The sequence below is a fragment of the Loxodonta africana genome, chromosome 8, assembly GCF_030014295.1.
Source record: "Loxodonta africana isolate mLoxAfr1 chromosome 8, mLoxAfr1.hap2, whole genome shotgun sequence".
Classification (NCBI taxonomy): Eukaryota; Metazoa; Chordata; class Mammalia; order Proboscidea; family Elephantidae; genus Loxodonta; species Loxodonta africana.
The window spans coordinates 74,391,967-74,406,242 of NC_087349.1; the positions used below are offsets into that span (position 1 = coordinate 74,391,967).

General features: G+C 36.9%; 1 protein-coding gene across 3 annotated transcripts in view; it reads right to left on the reverse strand.

Moving 5' to 3' along the window:
• Positions 1 to 13,037, reverse strand: part of ETV1 (ETS variant transcription factor 1) — a 104,175-nt gene extending 91,138 nt beyond the window's left edge. Inside the window, exons 1-5 of one of the 3 annotated variants that reach the window (XM_064290026.1) lie at positions 11,069 to 13,037; positions 10,774 to 10,970; positions 10,507 to 10,638; positions 9,644 to 9,731; positions 8,185 to 8,232 (exon numbers count right to left, since the gene is read on the reverse strand). In XM_064290026.1, the coding sequence (XP_064146096.1) occupies positions 8,185 to 8,232; positions 9,644 to 9,731; positions 10,507 to 10,551 (181 nt within the window). In that variant the 5' untranslated portion in view covers positions 10,552 to 10,638; positions 10,774 to 10,970; positions 11,069 to 13,037. Of the gene's footprint in view, positions 1 to 7,663; positions 8,152 to 8,184; positions 8,233 to 9,643; positions 9,732 to 10,176; positions 10,444 to 10,506; positions 10,639 to 10,773; positions 10,971 to 11,068 lie in introns of those variants that run through there. The other 2 variants (XM_064290027.1, XM_064290028.1) reach the window with 2 other exon arrangements.
• Positions 13,038 to 14,276: the final 1,239 nt, after the last annotated feature.

The window sequence follows — 14,276 nt, forward strand, 5'->3', positions numbered from 1 at the left end:
TAACAACTTTTTCCTACACATCAAAACTTAAGCTTATTAAAGACACACTCCACGTCCTGCCACCCAATAAAACCAAACAAATTAAGAACATTTTCAAGTTATAACTCATGTCTATTTAATGAGCCTATAGTAGGTCCTTGGAAACTCTATGGGGCAGTTCTACTCTGTCCTATAGGGTTGCTATGAGTCAGGATCAACTCGATGGCACTGGGTTTGGTTTTTTTTTTTACTTAGTATAAGGAGATTTTTTTCCTCATCCTATTCCACTGATACTGTGGGTAAAAACTTATCAAGTCTGGCAAACTTCAAATCATAATTTCACCACTTGCTGGTTATTTAACTTTGGGCAAGTTATTTACGTTCACTGAACTTAATTTTACTCACAAGTTTAATAGTGATAATGCAAGTTTTTCTGTGAGGATTAAATAAAACAGGCTAAACACAATGTCAGACACAATGACAGGTACTCAACAAATGTTACGTATGTTCTTTTTTCCGGTCCTCCACTATCAATCCCTTTCTTTCAACTTACAAAAAAAAGAAAATACTTCAATCATTATAACACAAAATTAAAGTCTTCACTTCTAATGAACTATATGGAAGGGAATAAAAATAATAGCTAAAATTCATGCATTAGCATTTTCTTAGAAATTAATAACACAATGTAATTTTTGACATTGTATTGAGTTTTTCTTAGATTTATAAATAAACGGAGTAGTACTGTTTGTGCCACCCAGGGACCTTGTGGTACCCTTTACAATAAATTTTCACATTAAAAAATTACAAAAATGGTTTTATATATTTAATAAGCAGCAATGGACAAACAGAATCAAAGTCTGCACTTTTTTTTTTTTTTCCATCATACCTACACAAGTTTTGGTTCTTCTCTAACTTAACAGCTAAACAGATATAAATATTGAGATGCAAAATTATCAGCCACAGCAATTACTATACTTTTAAAAGGCCAACATTTACAAGAATCTAATAAAAATGTAATATCCTTTACAGGAATAGTTTAAAAATAGCTGGTGAGTAACAAAAATATATTTGTAACTGAATATGCTGGTATGAATGTCCTAAAGGCCAGATTTTTTTTTTTACTATTACAAGACAAATTTGGAATTCCACAATATATATCACTGCAAGAAAGCATAAAAATCACTGATGGATGTGTGGCGTGTGCTGGGATATGTGTGGAAAAAAAGGCAAAACTTTAGAAGCCAAAGAATCTAGAAGTTATACCTCACAAATATAAAGAAAATAGCTGCATACCAACAATTCGTAAAAAGAGTAAGAATAAGAATTGCTATTTCTGTTCTAAATCCTTAACATACTGAATAAATACTTCACACTTATGTCTGAACATATTACAGAATTTTACCAAAAAACATATGACTCACATTTTCACAGAAGCTAATCTTAAAAAAACTGAATAGACCAAATGAAGCGGCATACTATTTAAATAGACAAAGGCTTAAGTATACCTCTAATTTCAAGTTAGACTAAAAGGAAAGCAGTTAACTAAAAACATAAGTTGGATCTAGGCAAGGAAAATATGACAAACTATTGCCACACTTGTATCATACATTTCCTTTTTTTCATCAATGGACAATAATTCCGTGAAGCAGCAGACTACAGCGGCCTGAAAATCTGTGGCAAGCCATACCAACTCCAAAGTTGAAAATTAACAGTAGAAGTCAACCGAAAAGAAATTTTTTTTCACTACTGTGTTGTAAAACTATGCTTGAAATGAGCACCTTTAGAAATGAAAACCTTTTCCTCCCACTAAGCAATTAAAGAGGAAAAGAAGGACAAGGGGGTAAAGTATATACCAAAAGACCAATAAAAGGCTTTCAAGAAGATTAAGCATGTGGATTTTATTGGTAATAGCTGGAGCAGCTCTATCAATTCATTGCACATTAATAGACAAGTTGCCATCAAGTCTCTGGATCTTGGCTTTAAAAGGGTAGTATCTGTACTCAGCTATTTGCTTTACCTAGATTATTATCCAAAGGATTTTTTGGTTTTCTGGGTTTTTTTGTTTTGTTTTTACTACATATCATGGGAAAGAAATCCATAAAAATATTAATTGTGATATACATGTCACAGGATTCTCAAGCCTCATTTTTAATTTTCATATCTTTTTTTCACTAACATTTTTTGGGGAGTAGAACTGGGCAATTTTTAAATATAGCTTGCTTTTATTTTAAGCCTGCTTTTTTTTAGCTTTCAAATTAGTAATCGTTACTTAAGGTGAACATTTAATATTTTACAGGGCTGGGTGCAGGCAAGTAAAAACCTCTTTTTCTCACAAACTAGGGGCCTGTGAGGTTTTCTTTTTTAAAGCTAGGAAAAAAAATGAAAAATTGCAAATAAAACAAATGTCAAGTATAAAAGGGGTTAATATTTAATTAAAACCAGTTCTATCCACTGCAACAATGACCTGGAGCCAAACAAGGCGGAAGATGTATGAGTCATTCTTTCTGCCCGTGAATGAGACAGCTGATCTTCTCAGCAATTCCTCAAGACAAGCAGGCAGTTCTGGAGTTCTGCCTCCATTCACAAAAACACAGTCCAGCATGAGCCATGTGGCCCAACCGCAAATCTTTTCATGTCACACCCTTCCGAAGAGCTAAAGCAAGTAAACTTGAACTTGCAATATAAACACACCAGTTTTATTGCTCTGTCTCAAATACAGCTCGAACCCATTAAGGAAGATATTTAGAGAAATTACCCGCTTACAAAAATTTACTGTTTAGGTAGATAGACAGATGATAGATAGACAGATAGATGATTGATAGATAGATAGATAGATAGATAGATAGATAGATAGATAGATAGATAGATAGATAGATAGATAGATAGATAGATAGATAGATAGATAGATACACAGATAGATAGATGATGTGGTAGATAACCCATCCTGCTTTATAGGGTACCTTGTCAAGAAAGTTGAATATATAGAAGTAAGAGGGAAGGAAAGGGGGCGGGGGCGGGGAAAGAAAGAAAGAAGGAAAGGAAGTAAGAGGAAAAGTCATTAAAGAAATGTTTTCTTTTTCTTCTCTATTATTCAAATTTTCTTTATCATAAGATTATAATGGACTTTTGCTGAATGGTATAGCATTCCACTTTGATTCAAAGGGTTAGAAAATCAGCTTCTCTGAAGAAATTTAAAATGTTTTTTTAAATGAAACAGTAAGAAAATCAGCCTTTGAACAGTGGTATTCTGTTTAATCCTAAAATAAAGCTTCAGGCCATGGAACAAAATAATCATAAGTCCACTAAGCCTGGTTTTATACCACATCCGCTTTTAACATTAAAATCATTGTACCGATGTATAAGCATTAATTAATGCAAGAAGTATAAACATACTTAAACACACACAAAAATGGGGGCTATTTCCCCATGACAGAAACATCTTTAATATTTGATAAAGACACGGTTTCTATATATTCTAAAAGTAAATGAAAGAAAAGGGTAAGTTTTAAATGTCTTGTGTGTCAACTCAGCTTCATTTCTTAACTCTAAATTGACCAGCAGTGACTTGAAAATTTGAAGGATAGTTCACATCCAAGTAGGTGTTTCTAGACAAATATTTTGTCTAATGCTACAGAGGTATTGACAATATTGTCATTTTATTATTATTACAAAATTGTGCACAGGTCAAATGGAATAAAGACATATTATGAAATGCAAAAATTACAGGTTTCCTGTAACTGAACGAGAAAAGCTCAGCAACACTCATTAACATTTACGAGAACGCTTTGAGAAAAACTATACTACGTATGCAACACCAGATTCAATGTTTCTTCTTTTTTAAAGCACTTTTCTTTTTTACATATAGATCCTAGATAAGAAAACCTTTCTACAAGTCCAATGAATACTTAGATATAAAATACATTTACTCTACCTGCTATCTTTAAATCGAGTGCAATTAAGAAGTCATTCTTTTGTATTTTAAAGTACTTCCTGATGCAACAGAAAGAGGGTGGTAGCCCCTTCACTACACACACAAACACACACACACACACACACACACGCAAACACACAAATCAAATGACCCTTGCTCTACGCTAAGAAATTTTGGGGCTTCTGTAATTTAATGCTTAATTTGTAATTCCTTTTTTTATGTAAACCAAATAAAATAGTGTAGCTTTGAAAGCCTTTATTCCTTTCTGTGTCACCCCAAAAAACACCCTCTGTGTCACAGGAGAAAAAAAAAAAAAGTTCGTGAACACTTATCTAATTGTATGTGCCATTAAAAAAAAAAGTACAATCTTTGATATACAAAAATGAGTACATTATAACTACAATATATCATGGGTGACATTCTGTACAGCAAATAACAATAGCACATATTATTTAAGGAACTTCATAAAAATTATTTGGGATATGAATTTGGAATCAGCCATCAAAGCAAATTGAGATGATAATAATGGCATTTCTACTTTTAAGTCAACCCAACTATTTGATGGTCACATAAAACCAAAAAAAAAAAAAAGGTATCTCCAGGAGGTAACAACCTTTGGTGTGGAAAGGTTGTTCTTGGAGATAAAACTTTGACTTGGATGCATGGTGGGAGCATAAAACTTCACTAATGCAAAGTGCTTGAAAAAGATTTTACCCTGATGGTAGCGAATATCCGCTGACTTTTTTCTTTAATATTACTAAGGAAAGGCCACCTCAAGAACTTCTGGACCAACACCAAAAACTACCCTCAGAAGTAGCTAGGTGATTGCATTGTGTATATACTGAAGTTTATTATTTTCTTTAAATTGTGTTAGTAGGTAAGCTTTAGTAAGCAAGTTTTTTTTTTTTTTTTTTTTTAATTCAAGTTTGCATCCTTCTCTTTCTGTTCCACTCACACAAAAGATTCAGTTTTAACTGTGAATTTCTAGGACATCAGTCCCTAAGGCATAACTTAAAACAGGTTGTTAAAGAATAAGACATTACCATGATATTGATAAGATTGATATTTGAACTCATTATTTGATGGGATCAAATAATTGCAATTGCCTTTCTGTCAGTAGCAATCTTGTTCAAAAGATAAATAATCCATAAGGAATTGTACATAGCAAAATTACAATATGAAGTACCTCTGGAGCAAATATAAAATAGACATTCTGATTTTTTTTTTTTAACTACTGCTATAGTTGCTGAAAATACTAGTGCTTTAATTTTCTTAAATTCAGAAGAAGATGTGATTATTTTAAATTGTGATATATATGTTAAAGACCTTTCAACTGCAGTGTTATACGGAAAGTGGTATTAATATAAAGTTACATTCCTCACAAACATATTTTTGATCCCTATACAGAAATTATTTTTGGGGGGAGCATGGAAGTGTATTTAGAGATGATTTTAGTAAACTTAAAAATGCTGGTTTCATCCTCACCCTCACATAATCCTGCCTAATCTACCCGAACTTCCTCTTAGAAGTAAATTCATATTTCATAACCCATACTAATTTACCCAGTTACTAATCCATATGTTGAGTTTTGGGTCTAACTTAGAAAAATTCTTAAAGGAAAGAACAGATTAAGTGTGCTAAGATACATCATATCCCATGTATTTAGAGACTATGATTGTTTTTTAAAAGCATGCTTTTTATATAACACATTACAAGTAACTTGACTCATGTCTACTACGATTTAAAAAAAAAAATAAAAACGATTTTTAGACCTGTTTAATTTCCCACTGGGATTCTAACTCATGAGAGAAACTTGGTTAATTGACAAAGATCTTTTTTAAAAGGGTCAAGATGCCTTAAAATTCCATGGTCACTTTCTTGGCTACAAGTCATTAAGAAAAGAAATATGTAAACGGTGTCAGTCTGCCAATTTGGCAATGTTCTAATTTTTGGATGTTCAGAAGGACATAAATGAACAAATCTAGCTATAAATAAAGTAGAATGATTTTTGAGATCTCATTTTAACTAATTAGTCAAGTCATGGAATAAGTCAAGTTAAAACTTTAATGCAAAATACTTAAATTGTGTTTAATTAATCAAACAAAAATAAATGTGAAGTCTATTAATCAATGGTTTAAAAAACTCTTCTCACTATTAGGTGAAAAAAAAACATGTTAACAACTTTTGCTTATATCATGATTGAATACATGAAACTATTCTGATAAATATTTAAATTCTTCTAAATGCAATAGTATCCTTAGTTTGTGAATAGTAGCTCACCTGGGTATTTAATAAAACACTCTGAGGATTCATTCCTGAACTTATTAAGTTTATGCATTCTTTTCTAAGAAAAAGTCCATGTTCCTCAAATACATCGGTCATTTTCTAGGTTTATTTTCTATAAAGCTAAATCTTCAGATTTGATTTACAGGAATGTTAAGAAATCATTAGTAAGAATATTCAGTGAAGAGCTTTAAAAGATAAACTTGGACAGATTATTCAAGCCACTTATTCAAGCTACAAGAAACAAAACAAGACAAAAGTAAAAAAAAAAAAAAAAGGTACTGAAAGTGATTATAAAATGTTAAGAGTCTGTCACAGATTCTACATTTTAAAATTCCAGTAACAGAATTGCTATGCACGTTCAAAATCTGCCAGCAAGTGCACTGACTTGGAATCAATGAGATTTTAAAATCTTAAGGAGCAACAAACCTTCCAGAACAGTTAAAATAGATATTTTAAGTTCTTTTGGACAAGGGAATAAATTTCCTCATAAATTTAATGACCTCACAACCTTCAACTTTACAAAATTAATAGAAACAAATCAACATAAGAACCTCTATGGAGTTTTTTTTCTTGAAAAAGTTACGGTTGAATGTATGGCTTATGTTGCAATAATAAGTAATCTATTGCAATAAGTTTCATTTACAGAGACACGAAAAATGACCTTTAAATGTAACTAAAACTTTCATAAATACTTACCTTTCATTAACACACAAAAACAATTGCCCTTTCAAAAGAATACCAGGAAATCTATTTAACTTAAAAGATTCATAAAGATTGCAAGAGCTCTTTGGAGAAGTGGAATACCAGCAAAACAAAGAAACTTATTTTACATACTAACAGCAACTGGATCAACTGTTTGCAAGACCACCGGATAAAACAAGTCAGTCAGCCTCCAAGTACCTGCAGCAGTACTTGGGTTCAACTTAAAGAGACCCTTTCTCTCCTCACCATCTTCAAAATCTGTTCAAGAAATTGTGTGTTTCTCATACAATGTGAAGACAAAAATAATACAATCATACTACAGGCTTAAATATCTATAATTTTCTTTCTGTTTCCAACAAAACACATCACAGGATAAAATTGAAATTTCACATTCATTATACCAAATGCAAGATAAAAATTTCAAATTATGAATGATCACAAGATCCTTCAACATTAGGCATTTCTGAAGTTCTATAAAGCTTTACTGAAGCAATATCTCATTGTTCCTATAAAATGAAGTTTCACACAATCAAAGAATAAGAGATTAAATGCAAAATTTTATCAAAAAATAATCCAAAATCAAAGCAGTGTCTTTAAATGTCTCCTTGCTATAGTCAATAAATCCCAATAAAAGTGACGAAATAGCAAAGGTCAATTTCAACAAACATCACATGTATAGTAACAAGTAGAAAACATTTTTAAAATCGTCAAATCCCCCAAAGATTTACTTTAAATGCATAGATTTTCTAAGTATAAGATACACACCTAACGTTCTGTGTTGTGAACAAGGTGGAAAGAAGACACTTGCACTTAAATCTTGAAGCATCCCGTCCTGATGAACCCAGAGAAACTAATTTCTGCCATCAGAGAAGTCCTCCACCAGAACACAAATAATGATATGCGCTGCTCTAAAGGAAGCAGCAAGCCGGGTTCTGGCTCTAGGAGGTCTCTCGAGGTACAATAATATAAACCTGATCAATTGCAATTAAAATCTGAACAGAGGCTTAGAACTTGAAGTCTTGGTGCATTAGTTCTTGCCAAAAGCAGATGTGATTGTGAGCTGGAAGCAATTTCTCCTGGTAATTTGTGATGACACTGGGTAGTGCAGCCCCAGAGTCCCCAAAGACAAACTCATCAGAGGCTCTAATGTATGCATGACACATGAGGTGGCTCTTTTAGAGCTCAATTAATTGGGCTGAACATTAAGACGGCAAGTTCAGGATTTTTTTTTTTTTTTCCCCTTCTAGAGTTGTTTTCTCCCCATTTACAGCAATTTTTTGCCTTACCTTCTGCAAGCCATGTTTCTTGTAATTGACTTAGATCTTGAAAGAGTTCTAAAAAAAAAAAAAAAGTCGAAGGACAAAACATAAGATTTGCAAACCTTTAAGGCTTCATTAAATAGAAATGTTCATCGTCGTAAAATTGGTATTAAATGTCAATTTGACTTGTGGGGAGGTCAATATAACAAAAAAATAGGAATCATATCTCAACAATCCTGCACATTTTTTATGCCTAATAAGCAATGTTTTTAAGAAGTTCTTATAGTCGAAACACTAAATAATAATAGTCTTCCTCCCCCCGCCCCCAGGAAAGAATAAACAAGCTTAGGAACATCAAACACACACATAGTAGGATTCACAAAAAAGGCTGTGGTGAAGGTGTGTCTATCCCTGGGAGTCTTTCCCAAATGTATTCAACTCTTGCTAAAACAGTGGTGAGAGAAAGAATAGAAAGGCTGAAAAGCATTTTATTTATACCTTCTGAATCTTATATAAATGATACAACAGTACTTGAGATAACCCTCAAAGTACTATATGTTGTCAGATTTAATACCATAATACTAAAAGGGACACCTTTTAAATAAAAGTTTTTTTTGAGGAAAATTTGTACCTTAAAAGATTTACAAAATCAGAGAGAAATAATTCCCTGGCATTTGTGAATTACCGAGTCCAAAACTGTGCATTCTGTTCTGTTTTTGGGGGGTAGGGAGGTGTTCAATAAGTATAAGGGTTTGAAGAAGTCTCATAATTCAGCATATCTAATCTAAATTGAAAACTGGACTTTGATAACTAGATGTAAATACATTAAGTTTATTATGAATGCCCCATATGACTGAAATCATTTATAATATGTTGACCTCCTACCAATAGTTCATGAAAAGAATCTGTAGCCTAACTTCTCAATTAGGTAATGTAATTATTAATTAGGCCTTCATTATGATTCAGTGAACACTTTTAAGGCCTAAAATTAAAGTATTCTGATTCCACGTTACAGTCATTAAAATCTTTCCTGGAAATTTTGATAATAGTATATGATTTTAATGTAAAGGGGATGAGAAATCAAACAATTGCATAATGTAGGAAGAAAAAAAATCCAGCAGTGTACACAGTGCACATAGCTGCTTCATGTGTCCCTTGTGTTGACTACTCTAGAATTCCTACCTTAGTGTATCATATTAGTTATATGTCAGATGGACAAGTGTATTTAAACATAAAAGAATGACTAAAAGAAGGATGTCACTTCTAATTTTTATTTACCTATTTTCATTAGTTCTGTGACAAGACCACAAAACATTCTCCAATGCAAACTGCCACGTTATGTAAATTGCTCCAAATATAAGTATTAGGTAAATTCAGTAATTTCAAAGTTTACTATTTTTTAAGATAAGATTGAAGCATTCCTCTTCTTTAGGAGGGTGAGGGGAAGAGATAAAGAAGGGGAATTCAGCCCAAAATCAAACCTCACCTTCGGAATCATGAGCCAGATCTCTGTTAATGAATTTTCTTTTCCTGACATTTGTTGGTTTCTCGTTACAATGTCTCCCACGCTGACTCTAAAAGGGAAAGATAAAATCCTTTAAAAGAATGTAAACTTCAGATGTCACACACAAAAAACATGCATAAATAACATGAAAGTCTGCTGGGTCCTCTCTCTCAATAAAAATAAATTCCGTAGTATCAATTCTAATATTCATTTTCTGCATTCATGACAGTGTTGACACTTCAACAGCCAAGGGAGAGTTGCTGCCCTATGCCGATCCTAACACTCTGCTATTTATCAGTCATATATTCATGGCATCTCAGCATCAAAACAATATCAAGCCATTTCACTTAAAGTCGTTTTTAGGCTGGATCAAAACACAGTGAATATTAGTTTCTCAGGTACCCACAAAAAAAGGCAGCTAAAAGAGAGTGGAGAAATTGGAAAACTAAGAAAGTCACTGCAAAAAGAAACAAAAACACCCCATGTAAACAAAAAGTGTCAGCATTTGTCTCAACTTCATTCTTTTCAATGTGGCAGACAAACCCAGCCAGAAACTTTGAGTGCAGCAGCTGCTGCTGCCCTCCATCTCCTCTTCCACTCATCTTGGACACTTTAATCAGAAAAAGGGGTCTTAAAAACAAAACTATGCCTTATCCAAATCACTGAAAGGTAAGCTCATTTTGAAGATTGGGCTTCTAGAAGCAGAGTCGCCCTACAGTGGCAACAAAGCAGATAAAGTATCTGCAATCCCAACCCCCTTCTCATCCTCTCCCTCCCCCATCCCTCCCGCCCTCCCCCCTCCGGAGTCAAGTTTATAAACAGCAACTTTCGAACTGATCACTCACATTGGTGACCATGTAAGGCACTTGCTGGTCATAAAATCCATCCATTCTGCTGCTCTTCGCAAATCTCAGCTGAGTATTTTATATTTTGAGCATTTAGCTGGAGATTTCCTCGGGATCTGGACTTCTATCAACCTAGAGGGGAACAAGATGGCTTTTAGGCTTAAAAAAAAAAAAAAAATCATGAATGAAGCTCTTGAATTTGCATAGCTAATTACCCTCCGACAGTCCCATTCACAAAAATAACCCTCCCTACACCGCCTCCTTCACCTGGATCCAAAGAGAGCCAAGAGAGTTCACAATTTACATATTTTCGGCAGTAGCAAAAATCCGAACAAGAGGCGATGCATTTATTTACACTCTCGATGTTTCCCTGCGCGGTCAGTGTACCCCGGGCAGCGCTGATTCGCAAACGTGTGCAAAACTAGCAATGGCGATCAACGAGACTTGCTTTGCACCTAACGGGACTAAAGAGACGGAGACACCTCTTTCGTAAGGATAGTTTTTGCAACCCACAACCATGCAATTATCTGGAGAGACATAAAAAGTTGTTGGAAAGACCCACCTGAAGGCCACGCTAGGCGAACGGCTGCAAAAAATTCCCTCCAAATTTAATAAAAACATTAATTATTGCCCAGCACTTCCCCCTTGGAAGCTGAAAGCGCCTCTGACAGAGCTCAATTCAGTGGTTTTTCCTCTACTTCTCCTCCAGGGGCCTCCAATCCAAACTGATGGATCGCTGCCTCCCATTGGCTCCGCGTCTCTTTCACAAGATCAGATTTCGGGTTGTCAATCAGGCGGCTGGCTGCCCCCTCTCGCGGGTCTCGTGCGCCCCTCTGCCGGAGCCGATGCCAGGCCGGGATGTGCGGAATTCGCAGCCTGGAAAAGCCGGTGGGAATCGGCTCCCCTCCTATCTGCAGCTTATTGCTAAGACGCCCGGGGACACTGCTGCCAAGTGTATCTTGTCGTCAGTTCTCGTTACTGGTGTGTTGGTGCCCTACTGGGCAGATTTTCTTAAAGCACTTTTGTTCTCTTCAGGTGTAAATACTTTGAGGCTCGATCCAAAAACCTCTCTCAACCCCCCCAAGATCTCCAGACTCCCTACTCTTGACCTGACGAGGAGCCCACTTCGCTCCCTAGCCGCGTTCCCACTAAGCTTTTAGCCCAAGTTATTTTCCCTTTTTTCAACACCCTCCTACCACTACCAGCATTATGGCTTATTGAGGTAATTTTTGTAAGAGCTATTCTTAAGAAAGACTAGATCCTGTCGTTGGTGAGACAGAAAAATAAAGTATCTTATGGCGAAAGCTTCTGGGAGAAGCAGAGGAAATGCTTATTAGGAGAGGAAGTGAGAAGCGCGTAGGGAGAACCAGGGAGGGGGGGCTATAGGGCAATCTAGGTGATGAAAAGTGTATAAAAATCAAATATGTACCTACGTGTGCCTTGGAGAAAGGTGCTTTCAGCCCACTGTGGAGGTGGGGACGAACAGGAGAGAGAATGGGGTGGCTTGGATATCCAGGCGACCAGCACGTTTCCTGAGCTTTTGTTATGTATACACGGAGGCGAGGGTGTCACTTACTGTACTTGATGCTTTCACTTCCTCTCGAGCTCTTTAAACAGCCGGAGCCCGGAGCTGGGGGAAGAGCCGTGAGGGGGCTTGGGTTTGAAGGACAATGGCTAGGACGTTGAAAAGTGAGGGCTACATATCTGGAGCCACTTGCCGTTCCCCTCCTACGGGGCTTGGAGCAGTAAAGAGTCACGACCCATCAAGGGCTGGGAGGCCGAGGGGATGGGTCCAGGGGCTTAAACCAAACCCACTGCCAACGAGTGAATTCCGGCTGGGCTGCTAACCAAAAAGGCAGTGGTTGGAACCCCCCAGCCTCTCTGCTGGAGAAAGAAGTGGCAGACCACTTCCGTTATGATTTACAGCCTTGGAAAACCTTTGGGGCAGTTCTGCTCTGTCCTGTAAGGTCGCTAGGACCAGAGGCTTAGTGTTGTTGACATTGACTTGTAATCCTGGTGGCGACTAGAGCAGAGCTAGTGACCAAAGGACGTTTCCGGCAGCTGTTCCGCCAGTTGGGAAACGTGCTGCAGTTCTCAATTTCTATTTGAAAGTTCCCTTCCTTAAATGGAACGTTGTGGAGACGCTTTAAAATGGAGTGTGAGCACATAATACTCAATTCCGGACCCATGGGGGAACCGGGAAGGGAAAGGTGTATGTCAAGGCAAAAAAAAAAGAGAGAGAGAGAAAGAAAACACTTATTACTGGGAAAACAACCGATAATTACGGGCAGCAAGGAACACACTGTGCATTCACTGAAAGTCGAACAAAAATCAGAGTAGCCTGTGACAACTTGCGCACCTACAAGCATTTTGAGCGGGAACTGCGCTTTAACTCCACCAAGGGACCGGTTCTGGGAGCAGCTTGGCCCGAGGCTAAAGGCCTGTAAGGCTCTTGGGTACTTGACTGCGAGTGCAACCAGGCGGCGGGCGGGGGGAGGCCAATAGCAAGAGTGTGCCGCCGCCTTGCACTCCCGGGATAACTCACCCACTGTAATCTGAGCAACAGTTTCCAAAGACCTTCACTGCTGCTGGAGCCCGACCCGTATCCAGGGTAACCGGGAGAGGGAGGAGCTTCGGCTTAGGTCCCCGCGAGGTTCTCCTCGCAGCCAATAACGCACCGTATGTTCCCAGCCCATTGTTGTTTATTGCTGACCCCTCAGCGCTCCGCTAGAGGATTGGCCGCCTAAGGGAAGGGGGCGGAGCCTCATACGCCCCCGCAGCCACCTTTCAGCTCCATTCACAAAATTCCGGCCTCTCCTGGTCACGTGGTTGGGGGCGTGGCTGGGGAACACAACAAAGGCCCAAGTTTCCTAAATCACAAAACTTTGATTTCTGCCTCGCTCCCTCTCTATGTCCCGATTCCGAAACAAATTCTAGGAGATGGAAAAAAAAAAAAAAAAAGTGCTTTGAGAGCATAACAAGAGGGGAAAAAAAATTAAGTCCAAAATTAAAGGAAGGTTCATGAGGGGACAATTGCGGGGTGCATTGCCTACAAGAAAAACTGCGCCAGAGCAAAGGAAGAGAATTAAAGAAAGTGAGGAGAGAGCGTTTAGTTTGCTGCTTCGTCATGCCATTGTTTTTAGAAGTGCAAACAGTTCGATACTGTAGAGAGATTTCTTTTTTCTCACTGAAGGTTCTGTAATTTTCATTTTTACCTTTGATTCGTCCCACAAATTCCTTGCTATTTTTTTTTTTTTTTTAAGTTTCTTTTAGGAATATTACAGGTTTCAGCCGGCTGGCAGTTTTAGTATCTATTTATCAAGAACTTTCCTTCACAGGTCCCCATCCCGACCCTCCTACTGCTGGACCCACATACCCAAACTTTTAGATAATCCTTCGATTTTACTTCGGAGCTCCGTGTTTTCCCTTTTGAATTCTTTAAACAGACTCATAGCATTTAACTATTTGATCTTACCAAAAAAAAAACCCAATGCACTTTTTAATTGAAAATGTGAATAAGCAGTCACTTCCCCTACAGCACAGTTTTGTTGAAACAACTTTAAATTTTGAGACAAATGTGCCATTCTTGCAAGCGAACGGTTGAACCATCATACTTTCTCTTTCCCACTTTCTCTTCTGTCCTTTTTGTGCCTTGATGCTCTCTGAAACACTGGCTTTTAGTTTGGTGGCTGTTTATCTTCAATGCTTGGCACTGGAGAAAACCAACAGACCCAGTGGCTACAGACATTGGAAGCGCTCAAGTTTTGTTT